Source organism: Hipposideros armiger, unplaced genomic scaffold, assembly GCF_001890085.2.
Source record: "Hipposideros armiger isolate ML-2016 unplaced genomic scaffold, ASM189008v1 scaffold_186, whole genome shotgun sequence".
NCBI lineage: Eukaryota > Metazoa > Chordata > Mammalia > Chiroptera > Hipposideridae > Hipposideros > Hipposideros armiger.
This window is the reverse complement of record NW_017731536.1, coordinates 816,154-838,533: the sequence shown is the minus strand read 5'-3', so window position 1 is coordinate 838,533 and position 22,380 is coordinate 816,154. Positions and strand designations below refer to the sequence as shown.

The 22,380-nt window shown below is 35.0% G+C and overlaps 1 protein-coding gene and 1 pseudogene across 2 annotated transcripts in view; one reads left to right on the top strand and one right to left on the bottom strand.

The window, feature by feature from the left end:
- Window positions 1–18,490, top strand: part of PIAS2 (protein inhibitor of activated STAT 2) — a 73,792-nt gene extending 55,302 nt beyond the window's left edge. For both annotated transcript variants that reach the window (XM_019652721.1, XM_019652720.1), the window contains exons 10-14: window positions 1,383–1,516; window positions 3,059–3,230; window positions 10,307–10,446; window positions 15,249–15,286; window positions 17,942–18,490. In XM_019652721.1, coding sequence (XP_019508266.1) covers window positions 1,383–1,516; window positions 3,059–3,230; window positions 10,307–10,446; window positions 15,249–15,286; window positions 17,942–18,124 — 667 coding nt within the window. In that variant the 3' untranslated portion in view covers window positions 18,125–18,490. The remainder of the gene's footprint in view (window positions 1–1,382; window positions 1,517–3,058; window positions 3,231–10,306; window positions 10,447–15,248; window positions 15,287–17,941) is intronic.
- On the bottom strand, window positions 3,237–10,300 carry LOC109388211 (40S ribosomal protein S25 pseudogene; annotated as a pseudogene).
- Window positions 18,491–22,380: the final 3,890 nt, after the last annotated feature.

Here is a 22,380-nt window from a genome sequence, read left to right as displayed (position 1 = left end):
CTGGCTGCTGGCTACACACGGTAGCCCATGGCAACCCACTGCCACAGGGACTGCAGCCTATGCCGTCGCCGGCGACTCACGGCAGCCCAGCTCCAGGTTGAGCTGTTGTTCAGCATCTTAGCTGTGGAGGGCAGTGTCACTGGCCCTCATGTGTGGGATCCGAACCGGGGCCCTCTGGCATCCCAAGCCAGTTCTTTAACCATTGCGCCAGTCGGCCGGCCCTCTTACCCTTGTTATTTATTGTTGTATTTGTTGTGCTAAATTCATGAGAGATATTGGTCTGTTTTCTTATAATGTCTTTGGCTTTAGTATCAGAGTAATACTGGCCTTATACAGTAAGTTGGGAAGTGATGGTGTTATGTACGTGTCCTCAGATATTTGGTAGAATTGTCTAGTGAAGATGTTTGGCCCTGGAATTTTGTTTGTGGTAAAGTTAACTATAAATTCAGTTTCTTGAATAGGCGTAGGCTCCTCAGGTTATCTAATTCTTTTTGAGTGAGCTTAAGTCTGACTGGAAGTTTGTCAATTTCATTGACCTTAGAGTACCAGCTTTTTTATTTCATTGATATTTCTTTTTTTTTTTCTGTTTCATTTGTTATTTTTTGTCATTTCTCTTTTTTTGTTTATTTTCACTTTAATTTGCTGTTCATTTTCTAGTTTCATTTAGACAGAAGCTGAGCTTATTGATTTCAATTATTTTCTAATATAGGAAGATTAGTGCTAGAAATTTTTCTCTAAGTACTGCTTTAGCTACATTCCACAAATTTAATTATATTTTCATTTTCATTTAGTTCAAAATACTTTCTGATTTCTGTTATTATGTTTTCTTTGTCTCATGGTTTGTTTTGTTTAGTTTCCAAATATTTGGCGATTTTCTAGATATTTTTCTGATGATTTCAAATTTCATTTTCGCCATAGAACATCATTTGTATGCTCTGAGTTATTTTAAATTTATCGACACTTCTTTTATATCCCTATTTCTTCCCTTCCCCACCCTATGATCCTTTTTTCCTTGATAATAAGCTTATAAATTTATTTTTTGTATAATAACCTTCATGTTTGCTTATGTTTATTTTATGTGCTGTTTGAAGGTGGTTCTTTACTGCCAGTCTCAGTTTGGAGGCTCCAGGTGTCTATTTCTGTTTAACCACTAATTTTTTCGATGACTCGATAAGTCACTTACCTCTTATATTGCTCATTGAAGACCTAAAACTTAGGAGGAAAGAGGTATAATAGTTGTAAAGTGTGAAATGTTGAAATACTAAAACAAACTGAAATCAGGTAGCATTACTTTTGTCTCCAAGGTAATATGTATTTCTTTGTTAAAATTTCACCTTTGAACAAAGCCATTGATTACATTTATGTGCTTAATTGATTTATAGGCTTTTTATGGAAATTCTCAATGACTGTTCTGATGTGGATGAGATCAAATTCCAAGAAGATGGCTCTTGGTGTCCAATGAGACCGAAGAAAGAAGCTATGAAAGTGTCCAGCCAACCCTGTACAAAAATAGAAAGTATGTGCAGAATGGCAGCCGAGAGCGAAGCAGTGAGATTCGTGCAGTGTTATCTTTATCATTAACTTTGTCCACGAGCACTACATTTGGAGCTCAGTTTGCTAACTTTATCTTTTGATCATCTATTACATATGTAATTTCCCCCAAATAATTTTTATTTTTTCTTTAAGAAATGTGCTAAATTTATACCATCTTATGATCAGCCTTTTCATAGTTTATTTTTCATATGTAAAGTAAATGAAACAATCATCTAAAATTGTTTTAATATATGGTGTTTATTACAAAATGAAAAATTATAAATGATATTTCTATGGACAGCTTTCAGAATTGTTTTTAGAGTACCCATTGGGGGAACCCCATATGGAGGTGTGGTTAGAGAGGCTACCTCATCCATTAATGGAGGGTAGGCGGAGGTGACCACAGGTTAATTAAAAAAGTTAACAGATTGTTTCCATTTCTTTGTGGGAAGGAATTTGACCATTGCCTTGGTTACCTAGGATGTACACTCAGCCTTCACCTCCTTGCACCTTCCACATTGAGTGGGAAAACTAAGGGCAGCCTGAGTAATTGAAACTCATAGATGAGCTTAATAGTTTCCTTTTATCTGACCTAATCCTCTCACTGCATTTGAGCTTTGTGTTGACTATTTTTGATGTTCTAACAATACAGTGAATAATAGGTGTTCAAAAAAGCAGAGAGGAAACGTAAATGGTTAATGTCAATATTAGTCATTCTCCTTGATTGTTACTGAACCTATGGGTAGAATAATTATGGTTTGTTTCCCTCATCTTTGAGAGAAATAGTGATTTAGTCGATAATTAGCTGCTGCTTTTTCATTATCAACTAGCATTCTTTTTCTACTACATAGACTACAGAGCATAATATACTTTCTATGAAATGGTGAGTTAACATGGTGTATGAGACTATCATAGTGGGCAGAAAGGAGAACCTAGGTGATTAGTAGATAATTGATAAGAAAAGTTGTAAAAGTCTGAATCACTTAAGTGAGAAGTTAGGGGTTTTTCAAGGTTGAAAATTTTTATTAAATTCTGGCTTATGGTGAAGAGCCTATACATGAGCACCATTGCTTTTCTAGAATGGAAGTATCTGATTCTGACTGAACACTACCATGTGTCTATGGGAATACACAGCCAGTGAAGCCACATACTCTTGTCCCTGGCTAGCGATCAGCCCCTTCACTCCAGATATCTGTCTGTAAAAGGACTGCTTAACTGGGGAGACAGCGTGAGCCAAAGGGTATACACGAATCCAGTGTCAGTACCGGGGAGATAACCAAGAGCTTGCTGCCTCAAGGAGGCTTTTGACCTTCTGTCAAGGCATAGAGTTCACCCTGTCTTCCCAGGTTAGTTGTAATTTTACATACAGATGTCTGGAGTTAGAGAATTGTCTTTCCGAGGGACAGAGTATGTGGCTTTATTGGCTGTGTGTTCTCCTGGACATGATGCACAGTAAAGACTCCTGTAACTAGAGTTTATGTCACACCTTTGAGTTTTTTCTTTTCCCTCTGTTCCCTACATGCAGGTTCAAGTGTCCTCAGTAAGCCTTGTTCAGTGACTGTAGCCAATGAGGCAAGCAAGAAGAAAGTGGATGTTATTGACTTAACAATAGAAAGCTCTTCTGATGAAGAGGAAGATCCCCCTGCCAAACGGAAGTGCATCTTTATGTCAGAAACACAAAGCAGCCCAACCAAAGGGTTTGTTAATTTATAGTTCACTATTGTTTATTACACTTGGAACTAACTGTTACTGGGACAGGTTTGTAAATATCTGTTTGAGAGTTGCATAATCATAGAAGGCTCTTTTAATTCGCCTTTGTTCAACTGAAATATTTTCAAGTGAGCTCGTTTATAGGAAAGCAAATTCGGATAAAGAAAATATTCCCATCTTTGGGAAGTGAGAGTTGAAATCTTCTCCTTGTAAGTATTTCATATTTGATACTTTCTGTCATTTTCTTGAAACCGATTTAGTATCACAGACCAAAGGAGAAAGCCTGGTGTAATAGAGTGTGGAATTGGGAACCTGACCAATGTGGATTCCAATTTTAACACCATTGCTTACTCGTCCTGTGATCTTGGATGAAATACTGAACTTGTTTGAGCCTTCTTTTTCTGTTCTGTAAAGTGGGGTTAAATAATGCCTACCTCATGGGATTATTTTCAGGTTTCAGTAAGATAATGAAAGAGCTTAGCCCTAGTGTCAGACACCTGGTAGTTTTTCAGTAAAGATTGATTGCCTTCCATTCTCACCCTCTCCAGGGCAAAATATGGGCAAATTAAATGCCTTCTAGCATATATTCTTTATGATGCATCTGGCAGAAGCCATTTCTGAGCTATAGTAAGTGACAGGTTTGAGGATTTACCAATAGGTACTTTTTAGCTAGAGATTTTAGAACCTGAAAGAAAGTAGCAGAGTTCTCTTGACAACACATGAACACATCATTTCAGTCTTGGGTGTGCCTGTCTTGTCTTTTTGTCCTCTCAGTGCACTCATTTTTTCTAATGGCTTTATTGGGGCATAATTTACGTATCTATCATAAACTTTTCCCAGCTTAAGAATTCAGTTGCAGAAATCAGTGATTTTAGTAAATTCATAGAATTGTACAGTCATCACAATTCAATTGTAGAATATTTTCAATACCCAGTAAACTTCTCTCATGTTCATTTGCAGCTAATCCCCATTCACATTCCAAATCGAGGCTACCATAGACCTTTTTTTCATCTCTATAAATTGGCCTATTCTAGACATTTTATGTAAATGGAATTATACTCTCAGTGCACTTCTGTGACATTCTTTCTTTAAAAGGTGCTTTTGAAACCAGGAGAATTAAACCTTTTGTGCTGCCTTCTTCACTGTTAAAATACTTCTCTTTGCAGATGTTATTTATACATTATAGTAGGGTGTGTGTGTGTGTGTATGTGTGTGTGTGTGTGTGTGTGTGTGTGTGTGTGTATTTTACCCATTTAATCAAAATAAGATTTTTTTTGGTAGAACAGAAAATGACAAAAGTATTTCAAGTGAGTTTTTTTCTGGGATGCTGATCGTTTATTATTCCTTTCAGACAAGTTGGTTGGAACTTGTAGAATTTAAATGATAAAATGAAAATATAATTTCTAAATGTTTACTGGAGTGGAAAACCATGGGAATCAATGTTTACATGTGGTATCTCCAGGTTTTCCTTTCCTTTAGAGTATCTGGAAAAACACAGGTTTCACAGTATTACAGATAGATATTCATGCCAGGTTGACGGATCATGCACAGTGATGCTGACTCGTGAAATGGTGTAGTCTTGGAGAGTGTCTTTGGTGGCATGCCATAAAGGTCTTCCGTCTGTCTGTCCTTTAGCACATTTTTACCAGTATTTGATGACACGAGACTGGAGGAATGGCATGTACTTTGGGTGACAACTTGAAATGACAGCAACATGCAGAGGAATGTGGCTAGTTCACATCCGTGGTCAGCTGTCATAGAGATAGATGTAATGCTCCTCATCGAGGTTAAAAAGAAAACAGAAACTCACATTGTAAATAATAAGGTGGAAATTGGTGATTAAACCAGCAACACATGAAAATTGTATCTATAAATTGCAGCTACCCAGCTCATTCCATGAAGTCAGCATAACTCTTAGTATCCAAACTAGATTTACACATTACCAGCCATACAGAAAAACCCTTATGAAACAGGCTGACATTAGGACGATCAATGAAAATTCTGAATTCAATCTTAGGGAATCATTTAATTATATATTAAAATGGCATCCATTATCACCAAGTAGGGTTTATCCAGGAGTGCTTTCATATTAGGAAGTACATTGATAAAATGGATGTTGTCATATGGACAACTATATAGTCATCTTAATAGGTGCTGGAAAGGCATTCAATAAAGTAATAGCCGTTCCTGATAGAAGCCCTTTGAAATGTCAGAATTCACTTAATGATTTGAAGGGTTCACCATGTAAGCTGCTTTGTTCTTAGGCAGCATTGATAAAAGAAGTACAATGTCCAGGGTACACATACATGCCAGTTTGGTTGAATTTTAGGTTGGATGCCTTTCACTTCTTAGACCGTTTTATCAGCGCTGATTATCAAGAAAGGTATTAACAGATGAGTGTAGTCAGAGTTGGGGAACGGGGTGGTAAATAGTGGAAACTAGCATGGGTCTAGGGACTAAATTGTTAAGTCAGAAGAGAACATGTAATAGCTATCTGGTAGCTCTTGAAAGGGAACCACTGATAACTGGATTAAGTTTATTCTTTGTTGCAACATTTGGTAGATCAAAGTCCACTGGAGGAAAGATACATGGAAAAACTTTCCACTGGAGCTTTCTGAATGCTAAGAAAGTTGATGCTTTGTGCTAAACCCACATTTTCTGTGTTAAGGTAGGGTGGATGCCACCGGTCCCAGTTACGTAGTGGAGACTCATGCTATGGTTATGTCATATCTGTAATCCCTCCAACTCTTACATTTTTTTGGTTTTGTTTCTGGTCATTCTTTTCATATCCTATCTTGTGGCTCAGCATCTAGAACTTTTATGGTTTTCCTTTGTTGTGTAAGTTTATCATAGGACTTCTTGCTCGGTGATAGTAAGCAAATCAGAATAGAGAATGAGAAACCAGGAAAACTTAAGTTACAGTACAGAAATTATGTCAGCAGTTACTTTTTAAGAGGTGTAGTTTTAGTAAAAATTACATTTATAAACAATTTTACAGAACACCAAGAAGTTACAGGCATTCTGCCTAGAGATAACCACTGATAACATTTTTTTTTTGTAATGGTAATCCTTCTACCCTCTTTCGTTGCATACTTACTGTAGTCCTTAAATGCAGTCATGTAATAGCTATTAGAAGAAACTGGCACCTTAATTTAAGGCTTTTAGAAAACCTCTGATATTTTTCTACATTAAAAGATAATTTTAAATATTATGCCCCTACTCCATTCCCTGGAAATTGAATGATTGCTTTATCATTAATATGGAGGTATTCTAAAGACATGAAACAAAGAATAGAGAAAAAAATGTATTTCTCTGCATTAAAGATCATTAGGAATTCGTAGCAAAACTGAATCTTTTTTTATATTTTTAGGATCACAAAGTGGGCGGGAGTACACAGTGAACTTCAGGCTTATGGATAAAAATTCAAGTTATTGAATTATGAATCCATTTTTAGATATTTAAGTCTGGGCCAACTATGATGAATTCAGTGATGCAGTACACTGTCTAAAAGACTAATATTCTCTGTTTGCAGCATTCCAGCAATTTACCTTTGTGCTGTGTGATATTATGGATAAAGCTATAAAATTTAAAAATATATATGTACGCATGCATAATGTATACATATGCCTGTGTGTGTTATTTCCCAGTATTTCGAGGAGGCAGTAACAAATGTTAAAAGCTTTTAAAGAATTTTTGTTACTTCATAGCATCACATTTTTATACTCACAGTTCCATCAGACATAGCCATTTACATTTCTCCATGGTCCCTGTTATTCTGTGTATTAGATGTATTATATCTATAAATACATCTATTTTTTTTGTTTTGCAGAGGCATTAGAATCAGTTACCTTTTTGAATGTGATCCTTATGAAGATTATGATTAAAATAAAAATCTACCATATGTGATTTGATAATCCTAACAAAGGACTAATTTCACCCATTCTATATAAAGTCGTATGTATTAATGGTTGCAAAGTTCAGGTACTAGAAATTAACCTACACTAAATAGTTTTTCAGATGTTTGCTGAGGTTTTAGATGTTGATTTAATAATTTTTGCCTTCACTAGTTTTTGACAATTTTACATGTTGTGACAGTCAACAATTTTATATTGAAGAAACAAGGAAGGTTAATCATTTAAAGTAAAGTTTCATGCGATGAGATTAGAACATATGCAATAATTAGATGTTATTATGGTGACAGATGGCATGTTGGGACATTGATCTGACTCCTTTACAGATGTAAGTAAAGGGGTGGGGGAGGAAAGTGACTTCTGTTGTTTCCTATAAATCTGATCCAAGTTGAATGGTCAGGATTAAGACGAAAGAAACTCTCTAGTGTGAGAGATGAAAGGAAGAGAAGGGGGACGGGGAAGGTGGGCATTTTCTCTTTCTTGTAAACTTGAACGTTTTCTTAGTTTCTTTCAGTGTCAGAGGAAAATTAGATCGATTAAATGTACTTTTACGTAGAAACTTGTTAAAATAAAAGAAATTGTATGTGTGAGAGTACGTATATATGTATGTGTATATATTTGTCTTTAAAAGCTTGTCTTTTAAATGTTTAAAAAAATAAGATGCTAATACTGAGGCAGCCAGAATGATCAGAGCCACTTTTTAAACCCCCTCCTCAGCACTAACATCCGAGTCTCTCCTTCTTACCTCCTATCCCCGCTCCCCCCAATTTCTGATACACATTCCTGTGTGGGAAGGAGGGTCATGGGTAATTTGAAAATACTTTTGGTGATTTCCTGTTCTACTTGCATTCCTGTAGAAGGCAGCTGTTTTTAAACCTCCAGAAAAAGATAACTTATTAAATCTCATCCCCAGTTTTCTCTTTTCCCCCTCCAGAGCCTGCCTTTTCCAACACTGTTCACCTCCTGCTTGTTGTGTTCGATCTCCGGGTCATACTGGAGGCTAAGAAATGTTCTGATTCTAAGTTGAGCAGGCTGCTCTTTGGAAGATGACTTCCTTCCATCTTCATCTACCTCTGGAAAATTTTTTTTAAGTACTAGGTTTGCGTTACAGTATCAAGCATATTCTATTTCCTATGCCTCCTAAATGAATCTGTTTTTAAGATTTCTGAACTCTGACCTATGCTGTTTATTCATTGTTCTGCGATTACTCTGTTGCCAACGCAGCTGTATAGACTCTCAAGCTGATTTCATTTTGCATTTACCGTGACTTTTATATTTTTGACATACTACAGAATAACAGCTGGATAAGATCCTCGTGTCATAATATAAACTAGTTTTAGAAAGATTCCAATGTCTAAATAGGTTGTGATTATGTAAGTGGTTTGAGATCTAAATTGAAGTTATGAAGTGGTTTTGTCAGTTGTTTAGAGTATGAAGAGTCATACAACTGTGTCATCATATATTGTTACTAGTATTTAATAATCTGAGCAATAAAGTGTTTTAGCCAAGGGAAAGGACATCTAGAGGTCCTAGTTGTCATCTCAATCTAGCTTTGTGACCATGGTCCTACTGGAAGTTTCTGTCAGTTTTACTTTCTTCATCTTTGTAATTGTCCCTTCCAGCTACAGAATTCCGTGCCTCTCATTAAGCTTACAGTAGTTTCCTGGCAGCGCTTTGGGATGCTAACATAATGTCCCCGTGTCCCCAGCCTCCCCCACCCCCCTTTATTTAATAAAGTTTTATTTTTCAAAATGTGCAGTTGGTGGGACCTGTTTATGCATCTGGGGCATCTCCACTCTTGGTGTTTCTGGTGTAAATCACTTGAGCTCTGTGTTTGGAAACCCGTTTATTTAGTAAGTCCTTCACTGAGGGGCTCCTGAAGGGCTGCCCTGGCCAGGGAACTACAAACCTTCAGTCTCCCAGAGCAACAGCTGGGGTTATAAGTTTACAGTTGGGAACCTCCTTTACAGACTTTGTTGTATGTGGCTTTGTTAAATAAGACTGCGTTATTGTGCTTGTCCTGAACTTTGCTTCTGAACTACTACTTCTTTTTGGCCTTGCCCCCAGACTTGTTCACTGGGTCTTTGTCCTTCTTGGCCGACTTTCTGGCACCTATCTTCTTGTCATCTTTGGGTGACATCTCAAGCTCAGAGAGCAGCTCTTAACCACTGCAGCCTCACTGAGATGTTGGACAAAAAGATGGCCTCCATCAGGCCCAGGACTGTAATATTGCTTAGTTCCTTGTGTATGTCCAAGGTGTTTTTCTTGTGAGTTCTAGTTGTTTACCCTGGGCTAAGACAAAATGAAGCTTAAATAGGAAGAATCCAAAATCGTCTCTCTTATTCCTGAACTTTTTCAAAATTATGATTAATTATACTGTTCCTTAAAATTATAAAGTTATAATTATGTATAGCGTGTATATATAACACCAATTATAAAGTTTTTCTTAAATATGTTTAATTTGTTTAGTTTTAGTAAAATGAATAGCTAATTTCAAAGTCATACACCCTCTTAGAAAAGTAGATGGTATCATGGTAGCCAGTGTTTTCGTTTCTGGAGATTATATCTTAAATCCTGAGTAGTCATCTTATTCTAACTTCTGATTGCTGCCTGTCATCATCAGGTTGGCTGACTTTAGGATTGGCTGTCTTTGCTCAGGTGATTCCCAGATAAGAGCGCTAATAATTAACACAATTCAAGTTAGAGTGGAACAAATTCTGGTTGAACTATAGTAAGTAGCTTCACTCATAAAGGTGCCCTGATTTAAATTAAATTCTTAGGAGTCCTCTATTTTATTTCAAAATTTCTGTATAGATAAAACTTAATATCTACACGTTACACATACATTAGTAAAAGCATATGTAAAGTGCATTTCTATTTGTGAATGAACATCTTATGTATTAACTCCAGCACTGGTACCGTACATTATGTTTCAATGCTGACTTGCTCTTACATCACAGCTGCTGCTGAGCCAGCATGCATTCACGATAAAATGAAGATTGTTAATGAAAGAGGAGAGGAGAGTGAGTAGCTGCCAGATAGTTGTGTTGAGACTTAGTGAACTTAGGACTGAGAATACCCGGTAGTGCAGCCCTTCTCTCCTGTGAACTAACAGCCAGATTGTTTGTAATTTCCCATGCTATTTAAAACAGGGTTCTCATGTATCAGCCATCTTCTGTAAGGGTGCCCAGTGTGACTTCGGTTGGTCCTGCTGCTATTCCGCCTTCCTTAACAGACTACTCAGTACCATTCCACCACACGCCAATATCAAGCATGTCATCAGATTTGCCAGGTATGTGAAGAGTTGTTTTGTTTTGTTTAATCAAGTTTTATCATTTATTTTTAATCTTAATCTGTGGAGCAAAAATAGTTTAAAATTTTTAAAAAGAAAATGCTAAGGAAATTGGAAGGCTTCATGTAAAGATAGCGTCTTTTATATATCATATTCAGTTCCTGTCATTTTAACTACAGGGCAATCTATAGATTCCTGATGATAAAAATATATAGTAGGATAGTAGGAAATTTTTATAGAATTTATTCTCCGTCATAGAGAATTTGTATTCAGAGACTTTTTCTTGGTTTATTTATTTTACAGGCTTAACAGGTTAGGGAGAGAATTTTCTCATACTATTCTTGGTAGCCCATCACAACTTCACAATAGAGTGGTGTGTGATGGGGTCAGTGTCGCCTACTAGCTTTATTACCGTTTGGATTTTTTCCCCTGTAATAATTGGACCTACCAACTGTTTACCTAGAGCATTACTTAATATTTGGGGCTATCTCTTACATGTATCTATCAAATGTGAGCAAGCTAGAACCAGTGCCTCTTATTATTCATGACTTCGCTTCTCTCTGAATGGCCCTTTTAGGGGAATACAATTCCCTCTTCCTGTTATTAATTTTTTTTTTTTTTTTTAGATTTCTGAAGTTAATTTTGACCTATAATTTAATCTTCTTAGTCCTCTTAATGAGGTCTTTATTTTAAGAACAGTATATATTCTGTTGGGCAAGATTTGTGTCGTGGAAACAGTTGATAGTTGTATTATCTGGCCTAGTGTAATTTTGGCCACTTGAAATTTGTTCAGATGACTCAAATAAAATTTAATGGAAAAGCATAGACTAAAAATAGTACCATCAAAAAATATTAAATACCCTTTGCTTCTTAAATATGTTAATTCCATATGTGCTTTGGGAATTGGTATTTTAAAGAATTGTTCATAAAGCCACCTATCACTAATTATAAAGTATTTGTTGTATACAAGGCTTGATGCTAAGGTACAGGTGCGGTTTCATGGTCCATAAGAAAGAAAGACAGAAACTTGGAGATTCTTAATTCCTAACTGCCATGTTTTGCTCTAACACTAGCTAGTTTTAAGTGAACTTGAAGAGTGCCCACATATTATCTTAGTATATAAGTAAGCATTCCAGAAGAATTTGTTTACTAAAGACTTTGAATTAAAAATTAATCCGGATATGAAAAAAAATGACAAACATTTTGTTTATTAAAGTGACCTTGGTGGCCATTTAGCAGTAAACAGAATTTACAAATCACTTGCTCTGTTTTCAAATTACGTCATTCTGGATGAATTTTTTGTTTTACATTTAAAACAGATTTTTAAAATTTATTGAGGTGACATTGGTTAGTAAAATTATGTAGGTTTCAAGTGTACAATTTTATAATAAATCATCTATACGTTGTATTGTGTGTTTACCACCCAAAGTCAGTTTACAGTTTTTCAAAATTTGGGCATAAATTGAGATTATTTACTCTATAAAATGTGCAGATTTGAGAAAATGCAATAAAATATGTTAACTGTGTATTTCATAAAATACATTTCAAGCTAATATTAAGGAACTAAGACTAATATCCAGGGTTGATATTTAGCCAAAATAAACCAATATGGTGATACTGGTTATTAAAATATTGAAATGGTTTCTACCAGTTCATAAAATGAGTAGAATAGGATCTGTTGTACTTTGGAAGAATTACCAGTTTATCATCATCAATGGATTATGTAGCAGTTACTATATCTAAATAGTTTTTACTTTGGTTTTATTGTTAATGTGCTCTTGTATAATTAGTAATTACTTTGGTTTTATTTTTGTGCATAATTTTTATGTAATTAGTCATACTGTACAGAGTTTTGATATTTATAAATTTAATAATTTATAATAAAATACTAAATAGAACACCAAAAATGGAGAGATGACAAAGTTTTAATACATTTCTTAACATTCCTTTTAAACATCATAAACATGAATCTTCTGAATCTGCAGGGGAACAAAGAAGAAATGATATTAATAATGAACTGCAGCTTGGAACATCTTCTGATACTGTGCAACAGTGAATTCAAAATAAATAATTTGTATTTATGGAATGGAAAACAGCTTGATTATTTCAAGAAAAAATATGACTGCCTTATTATTGCTAGTGCCATATTGTCAGGTGCGAATGGTGCTCAAAAATTGTATCATTAAAATTTGAAAGTGCTAAAAATTTACATATTTAATTATGTAGCAATCATGTTTTGTTCAAGTTCATGGCTCAAGTAAGGAAAGTGTGTTGTTATTAATAAGACATGTAGAGTCAGTTTCACATAAAGAAGCATTTAAAATCTAAAAACTACAGTTTTATCAGTGTTAATAAAACAAAAACATTTAGAATGTATCACCAGAATTTTTAACAGTACCTGCTTTTTAGTTAAAAATAATTGAGCATTTTCAACCACGAAATACATAAGGGCATAAATATGTATCAGTATAACCTATTGTTGCCATTGAAAACTTATGGTGAAATAAGAAAACAGCATTTTGCTAAACTTATAAAACAAGAAAGTAACATTAGTCACTATTCATGAAACTTCATCTATTTCATATGAGTTTTAATAGTCTATTTAAAATGTAAAATACAAGACTTTGATAATAAAGTTTTCTTTTGAAGGAAAATCATCTGAAATACTGTATCAAATTTTAAGTTGATGTTTGAGAAAAAAATGGTTTCAGTGAGAAATATTTACATTAGAACATTATTGGGTTTTTGTATAGACAACATCTGTGTAATGCTAAGGAGATAGTCTAGAGTTCAACATTTTAGAAAAATGTCTAGATTTTACTGTGCATTGTGTAAGTTATCCCTAGATGAGGTGTTAAAAGATACAGATCAAATAAATTTTTTAAATCAATAGATTGTATGTATATACACAATCTATATATACACACATATATACATACACACACGAAATAATCAGAATTACAGTACATCTAAAGAGCTACAAATGGAAATAATGAAAATAGGAAGAGCCTTTGCCCTTCAGTGGACAGCCTTCAGTGCTGGAGCTGCAAAAATAGTTAGAAAATTATACAAGCCTGTGTATTTATTTATATTGAAGTTATGAAGTGGGAGTAGTTAAACATTTAGAAAATGAGCGTTTTTTTGAGTGATTTGACTTCAATACAAATATTCCAACAGATCTATACTTTCTTAGCTTTATAAAAAGTTTGTTATTTAAGTGTATTCAGTGATTCAGCAAACATTAAAAGTAACTGAACATATAAAATTAAATAGACTATAAAAAAGCAGAAGCTATTAGAAAAAGAAAAATGTTACACCATTTGAAACAAAATAAAATTAATAAAATTAAGCCAATTAATAAAATTAAGCCACTTAATTCAATGACATGCCAGTAAAGTATTTTTGTGACTTAGTCAAAATAGAAATGTTGAATATATAAAACTCTCGGAAGGTATTTTAAGGGTTAGACACGTTTTGAATTAGTGTTCAACAGAAGCAGAGAGAGGGTCTGTTGAACAGTATCATTAACGTGAACAGACACTCTCCTTATTGAGATACATCACCTGATGAATAGGGAAGTCATTTGAAAAGTTCGTTTTGATTCCCTTTGTCCAGTGTGGGCTCAGACCCTGCCGTGTCATATAGCTAGTGACAGGCATATGAAGTGAAAAATCATATTCCATTTCTAAAGCATTGTTTCAAATGATTGGTGCTATAGCTTCTATCACTTGATAAGCATTTTTATCATACCTTATTTAGAGAGTAAGGGAATAAATATACTTTAAAATTTTGAGTTATAAATTATTCGTTCTGGTTATTAAATATTTTAAGTACCATTCCCAGGAATATTCTCTATTTTGAGTAACAGTCTAATATCAGACTTTCACTCTGTATGGTTGTTATTTAAGGTGACATTGAATTGCCAGCAAATAAAAATTTACAGAATTGAATAGAAATTGGCCTGTCTCAGTGACCTTTACATAGTATGTGGTTATTCTTTTTTTAATGTTTTGAAATTTAGTCAAACAGGGAGGTAGGTTTAGGGGAACTGACTTTGAAATTTATTGCTAGACTTTTCAGACCTGAGATTTTTTAAATTATTGATTGTTATAACTTGAATACTTCAAAATGGTATTATTACTGGGCAACTTTTTCCACATTCCTGTTTCTAAAGCTTAATTGGAGAACCGTAAATCTTTGGTTTAGAAAACTGCATTGGCTTATAACCCAGTAAGTGATGAGGTTTAGCTTGTTAGTGAGGAGACTACCAAGTGCTTGCTTTGTACAGAGCGTGGAACTATGTACTTACTACCATTGATGTGGGAACGGGGACAGAGAGCGGCCCATGAAATAGACATCTGTTTAAGAAGTGGCATTTTAGATGGAGCTCAATGTGGTGTATTTCTAAAAAATAAATGTCAAGTTTCTTAAGAGCCTAAGTATGTTTTTTTAGTGGTCCGTATCCAGATAATTATCTCATCGTTTTTACTGCTTTTCATTCTGTTAAGTGATGGAAGCGGGGACATGTTTGCTTTCACTAAGTCCTACTTCTCTGGAAACTTTTGGACTCCTCTCTTTAAGTCTCTGGGAAGTGATTTCTCCAGATGTTTTGTCAGGGAATATGTTTGTATTGGGGTTTTATGCACTTTCAATATCATGGCTTCTGGTATAGAACTTGTCTATTGCAGAATGGTAAGCACTTACCCCCAATGTTTTATGCCTTATAAATACAAAATGATTTTGGGAAATAATTCTTGTCTCCAAAATATGAGACAACTATTAACAAAGCATTTTTGTTTTAGGTTTGGATTTTCTTTCCCTTATTCCAGTTGATCCCCAGGTATGTATCCTGAATTTAAGCAACTAATTTGTATTTGATTGTTGCTTATGTCATACTAACCAAAAATGACCAGTTGCATAAAATCAGGACAGTCAACTCTCAGTTACTTAAATTGATGGAAAGGAGGTGCTTTATGAATATTTCACAATTTTATTTGGAGGAATAAAGTTACTGTTTCTCAGTTTATGATATTTTGGCCTTACTACCTGAATTTTTAATTATATTTTATTTAGTTTAATAATCAGTTGGCATTTCTTACAAGCATTTGAGTCATTAAAATGAAGGGAAGCAGTGGTACATGACGAAATTAAAACTTTACAGCAATAATTGTAAAACACTTGTTCTATACATAGGAAATAGCTGAAGCTGATTAAACTGACTTGAATCATTATCTTGATTCTTCCTTGTTTTTAAAGGCTATCAGATTCAGACTTTGGGAATGCCCCAATCTAAAGTCACTGTAAACCAGTTATTCCTGTTTTTCTCTGTCAGGGATAAGAAACTCTGGTATCCAGAGTCCCAACATGAAGTCTGAGTGAGCATGGTGTCCACTGACAGGCGTATAGTGGAGGCAAAACAGAGGAGGAAAAGGCATGGGAAGCCAAAGGGGAAAGTGAAACAGAAGGAGGCAGAAATGTTGAGAGGAGGGAATTTAGAGGAAGAACACGGAACACCGATTCATAGGCTGGTCAGAATCGACTACGGGTCTTTTATTGGCTTCCTGTTTGAATACTCGATCACACAAACATGAATTTTGAGCCCAAGAGAGCGTAGCGTGCACAGAATGAGGAATTTCTTTTCTCACTCTGAGTTGATTCTGAGTAGATTCTATGTATAGCAAAAGTATATTATTTTTTTAGGAAATAGATTCTTCAAGCTTCAAGTACTACTGAGATTTTTATGTGACTCATCCTTTTTTTAAAAAAGATCTTGGAACCTAGAGGATTCTGATTTCCTAGTGCTGTTCGGCATGCTAAATGTCAGGCCAGCTTATTGACAAGCCAGTAGAAGGGTGAGGTTATGCCTTCATTTTTCTGTAGAATCTTTAGATTTGTTGTAATTTACATCCATATTGCCCCGTAAATCTGTTATCCGTGGGCAGATATGTGCTGATTACACATAAAGGATATAGTTAGAGGTAAAATGGCCGTAAAATGGCCTGTTGAAAGCAGGACTATAGTTTCTATAATAGTATTCATTTTACAAATGAAATGAGTGCTTTTTTACCACTAGGCAGTCAAAAACTGCCTCAGAGGTAGTAGAAATAAAATGTAAGTTTCTAGGCTTTTTTTTCCTAATTCTTTCCCAATTTTAGTGGAAAATTAGAATTAATTGACTTATAAAGAAGTTTAATACCTGAGAGTTCACCTTTCTTTAGAACTCTTTAGAAACTTTAAGAACTGTTCCTTCTCCCTTTTAACTAATGCCCCTTGAAGTTCTTGTGCACGGCATTCATTTTATTGACGAACCAAGACAGTTATTCATCATAAGCATTAAATTACTTTTTTTGAAAGGCAGCCTGCTGAATTTTAGTTGTTCTTCCACTGACTAGCCATTTAAATCTGGGGCTGTCATTCCCATATCTTTTTGAAGGTAATATAATCTAAACTACCTCAGTTTCAAATTCTTGTTCTATAACAGTATCTCTAGCGGACTATAGTATTGATAATATTGATCAGGTATCCTTACAGTTCTTCTTTCATACTATCAATCTAAAGACAAACTTCGGACATCTCCTCTTTTAGTATATACTAGACCTCACTTATTTTACTAAAGTCACTGTAGTTATTTCTCAGATAAAATACGGTGATGTGAAAAAGCTTTTAGCTCTTGTCTCTCTCTACTCCTCTTGAGAGTATTAAAGAGTATTCAGCTCGGGTTTGAATTTGTTTAGGAATCTGCAACCAAGATGGTAAGGAAATGAAATAGGAACTCTTGGAGAAGGGTGTCAAACAAGCATCACAAGGAATATTAGATTAGACTAGATCTCCTTTAAGATTTATTTCAAAATTTTGTGATTACGTGTGATAATTCTCTGGTCTGAGCATCCCCATGGTAGTTAGCTACCGTGTAGTCTATGTTAGAATGAATGATGTCCTTATAATTACACAAGTATCGTTACATGTATGTACAAAGGAGTAAAAAAGCCACCATTTAGCTGATGGGTCTTAACGTTATCCCTAAAGGGTCTGATGGACACTTAATTTTGAAAGAATTATTGAATTTTGTATTAGCATGTCTGCTTAATACCATTAAAAATAAGTGTTTGCTAGCCTTTTACAGTGTGATTTAAACCTGGTGCAAATGCATTTAGTGAGCAAATTCTTTTTGAGGTTAACTATGCGTCATAATTGGGGGGCCAGTATTTACTATTAAATAACTTCAGTTATTGTTGACATTTTTGTAATTGTACCTATACATTTAGTCAACAAATTCTGTAAGTTTGTGAGAATTAAGAATAGGCTGCATTCACTAAATGTAAAATAACTAAATTCATTTCACCTTCCGTCCAAAGACGTGACGTTTTGAGGAAAATTTAAATCCCCCTGGGATTTAAACATGTGGCTCTCACTTGTGCATATCTAACAATTTCTAGTCTCTTTATTTAAAAATCAATTTAGCCTTTTCCTCATCGGCATCATTATTTGTTTCAAGCAGTACTGTCCTCCTATGTTTTTGGATAGTCTCACCTCACCCTTAACAGCAAGCAGTACGTCTGTCACCACCACCAGCCCCCATGAAAGCAGTACTCATGTTAGCTCATCCAGCAGCAGGAGTGAGACAGGGGTCATTACCAGCAGTGGAAGTAACATTCCTGACATCATCTCATTGGACTAAAGGAGGACTCACTCGATTCTAGGAATCATGCATCAAAACTGCTCTTTCTTGGATCTCTGGTCCGTGGAAGCTATTTTTTTGGTAACAATTACTTTGGTATTTATTGAAACGTCAAATGGATTCTTTTGCTTTCTGAGATAACACAGATGACTGCAGCAAGAACCAAATGACACACAGGATTTTTCTTACTCATATGCTGTACTCTGAGCATCAGATGCATTCAGCCATGACTATCTTCTTGGGAGATGGATTTCAATTTCATATGTGACTGGATGGATTCTACAAATAAGTTACAAATTTTTTTGTTGTAATAAGCAGCAATAAAATTATGTAAATGTTCAAGTAAACTTTAATTAAAAAAAGATGTAATCAGTGATTCTAAAATGACAGCAACTTTTGTTTAACCCAATGTGAAAGAAAAATATATGGAAAGAAGTTATGTTTGCCGAATGTGTCCTTTCCATGGAGATTTGTTCTATTTCATTGAAGTAATGAAGTCTTGATAAGTGGCCAAAGCTCGGGTTCCACTTTTCTTCTGCAGGTCCATCAAAGAAAAATGGCCTTTGTGTTATACATTTTTCCCTTTGATATTGTTTGCTACTGAATGCAGAGTGAAGTTTTAGGACCTGGCTGCTCTATTTTAGTAGGTATGTTGAGCATTACGCAGATTCCGCCCTGACAATGTGTGTTATCTTTGGTAAGTGAACATTCTCATTCTAGGGATTTCTATAAATTAGAGGCTTGCCTTCTCAAAAAAATAAGTTCAATGCAGCCATTGAATGAAATGTTTTTGGAGTAAGGTATTGGCTAGGATGTTTGTAAGAATTTTGTTCACACTTTCCAGAAATACTGAAGAGCTTGGGGGCAGTGGAAGAACAGATTTAGGGATGGTGAGAATAATGTTTAATTTCCTCTTAAGGACTTCTTTTGCTCATTTACTTCACAGAATAATATTCAAATCTTTGTTGAAACTTTTCAGACTTCAGTAACACTGACATAATATGTTTTAGATCTCTGGTCATATTTCTCACCAATGTAACCTGTCTCAGAGCAATCATTTTCAAACTCAAAACACAACAAGTGTTAGGGATGGCATCAGATTTCCTTTTTTAAAAAGGAATTCTTTCCTCAAAACACAGAAGAAAACACAGAAATGTTTGAATTTAAGCAAGTAAGGGTTGGGAGATGGGCCTGAATCCCACTTTGAAAACGGCTGTCTTACATAGTATGTGTTTTAAATCCCTCAGGAAACTGAGTTTTACCTTTAGAGAAACATTTTCATCCAAATTTTATATTTTCCCTTGGCTTCATTTTTGGCTTTCGAAATAATTTTTAAGTTCTCAAGGAGTTAACACTTTCCCAGTGTTTAGCTTTCTCTTCCCAAACTGCATCCACTTTAAAGATAAAACCCCTTTTTAAATGACTGATTCTCAAGCTGAAGTGCCCAGATGAAGAATTCTAATTTCAGATAGAATAGGGACGCATTACTTCAGGATTGGTGCAGCTCCATGGAGCTGCCTTGTCACTGCTTGGTTTTTACACCTTTTCAAGTTTTCATGGCCTCTGTGTACCTTTTGTACTGATATAATTTCATGTGATTTTCTATATCATCCTTCTTTGGCTACATCATCCATTTAATGTATTGTCCCTTTTTTGGAGAGTGGCTTATTATTAAAAACGTGGAAAACAAATTTCTCGCTAGTTGCTCCATAGCTGCCAGTTCTGTCTTCTTGTCATCAGATTTCCAATCCATGTTACAGTCCTTTGGTGCAGGTATAGAATTCCTTCATAGTAAGATTTAATGTTGCTGCTTTAAATACTCTGTAAGCAGAAAAAGTAACCTGACTTGTGTGGTATAATTTGTTAATAAAGAAATGATGTATGTTAGTTATCATTTTGTTACCCTTTAGATTCTGAGGCTCCTCCCCAGTTTAACCAACAGAGTTTTATAAGGTAAAGGAAAATATTAATAGAAATTAGTTTATTTGCATGGTTCTTGTAACCAATACCTCTCTGACTTTATAGTTGTGATTTGTTTCCTTTTTCGATATGTGAACAGTTTTAGTGTTCGTTTTTGGTGCTTTACACTGAAATTACATATAAGTTTCTTAATTTATCTCATACAGGCGACTTAACATTTTTAAAAATGCACTTTTAAGTTTGTAATCTTAAAATTGGGGCTTTCATGTATGTATCTTTGAAGGTGAGTACTTTTCTTTATGCTTTTGGCCTTATGACAACAGCATGGTTATGAAGCCATTATCCCTATTTTTACTATGGTCACTAAGTATTTTTACGAAGACCCTGACTTTTTAGCAGTTGATTTTACTAACCCAGATTTTTGCTTAACCAAGCCCAGTGTAATGCAGTGTCAGAGGAGGTTGTCTTAGCTGTTACTTGGATGTCAGCCAACCAGTGACTATGGACGTGGAGCATCTTATTTAAGGAAAGGAACTGCAGTTCCTAGCCTCTTACAAACACCTAGCCAACCTGTATTGTTACCTTGATTCCCACAGAAATATTAAGGGCTTTTCTTGCTTTGGTAACTCCTGACAGTGTAATGGTGCTGAATACAGCTTCACGACTAGGATCTGCTTACATTCACAAACTTTCTGACCCTTCGGTGAGCCACTTGAGGATTTTACTTGCATATAAAGGCCAAATGAAACAGTAGAGGTGAATTTAGGGTATGTGGCATTTATCTAATGTGTTTCAGGAAAGCTAGAATGAAAATATGATTAGAGATCGTGAGTATAAATAAATTGATCTATAATCTTGGTGTAAAACAAGTTTCCCTAGGGTAGAATCTTAAGGAATTTGAAGCAAGATAGGATGTTGGATTTCAAGTGGTGTTCAACAGACTGTTCTGACTAGAGATTCAGACCATTCAGACGTTCTACCTTCAGACCTATCCTGGACACTCGTCATTTAGTGACCAAATTTTCAGTTTTTCTTCTGCCAATAAAGTCCTTATAAGTCACATGTTGTTTTTTTAAATAAAGTCAGTTTTTACAAAGCAGTAGTTTAATTCTCAGGTCTGTCGTTCAGTTCTAGCCCCCAATCGGTAAAAACCACTTAATTGTTGGTGGTTTTTTTGGTAAACACTTATTTTCCTAATTTTTTCATCTTGGAAAATGTAGAGCAGTGTGCCATTTAAACTTGGGTTTGCCATTGTGTATATTGGCCCTGGATCCATTTGGTGTGGGAGCTTGGTGTTGACATTTAGATCGGTGATTGACAAGTCAACCTGATGCACCATCTTTTTGCTACAGTTCTACATATATGTGGTGAAACTTGTGGGAAAAAACTTTAAGAATTTCTCTGCTTTTTTAAGAGTGATGCTACTGTCAATAGATGACTATTTTTCTTTTTTTTGTCGTTGCTAGGAACCAACCAATGCCTAGCAGAAACAAATAAAGCTGTATAGAAATGCCCATTCTTTAATCCTTGCCTGATTCAATAATGTTTTTGTTTCTGTTTATGCCAGTAATATATTCTCATTATGGAAAATTTAGATAACTGAAAAGTATAAAGAAAAATAATAATTGCCTATAATTCTATTACATAAGGGGAAAAACACTAATATTTTTGCGTATTTCTTGCCAGTCTCTTGTGCATGTTTTTACCTAGTTTCATTCATTCTCAGTATAATTTGTATCTTGGTCTTTTTCTCAATCTGCAGACATTATTCAGTGTCACTAAAAACTATGTCAACCTTTATTAATTGCATGATATTCCATTGTATGGATGTGCCATGATTTATAGCACCTTCCCCCATTAGACATTTTAGATTGCATCTCATAATGTTACAGTTGAATGTCTTTGTGCATAAATTATTTCCTTAGGAAAAATTCCTAGAGGTGAATCTCTAGTCAAAGATAGTTCTTAATTCATGTCACCTTTTCAAGTGGATATACTAATTTATACTCCAACTATGTGAGATGAGAGGATCTGTCTGTATTTTCCATGAACATATCTGCAGGCATCTGCACTATGACCCTCTGCCTTCCTGACCCTGGTGAGCTGGGCTGATTTGGATGTAATTGGCAGAGATTTTCCTGGGCTATCCCATTTCAAATATATCTATCTGACATGTTCCAGAAACACCTATATACTATATGGCTATCCAAATGATTTTTCACATAGTTTTACTTGCACTGTGAAGTAGCCCATTGCCAGAGTACATTTTTCTTTCTTAGAAAACCTTGACCAAAAAAAAAAAAAAAAGCCGTTTGTGCCTAGCGCCAGCCCTTAGT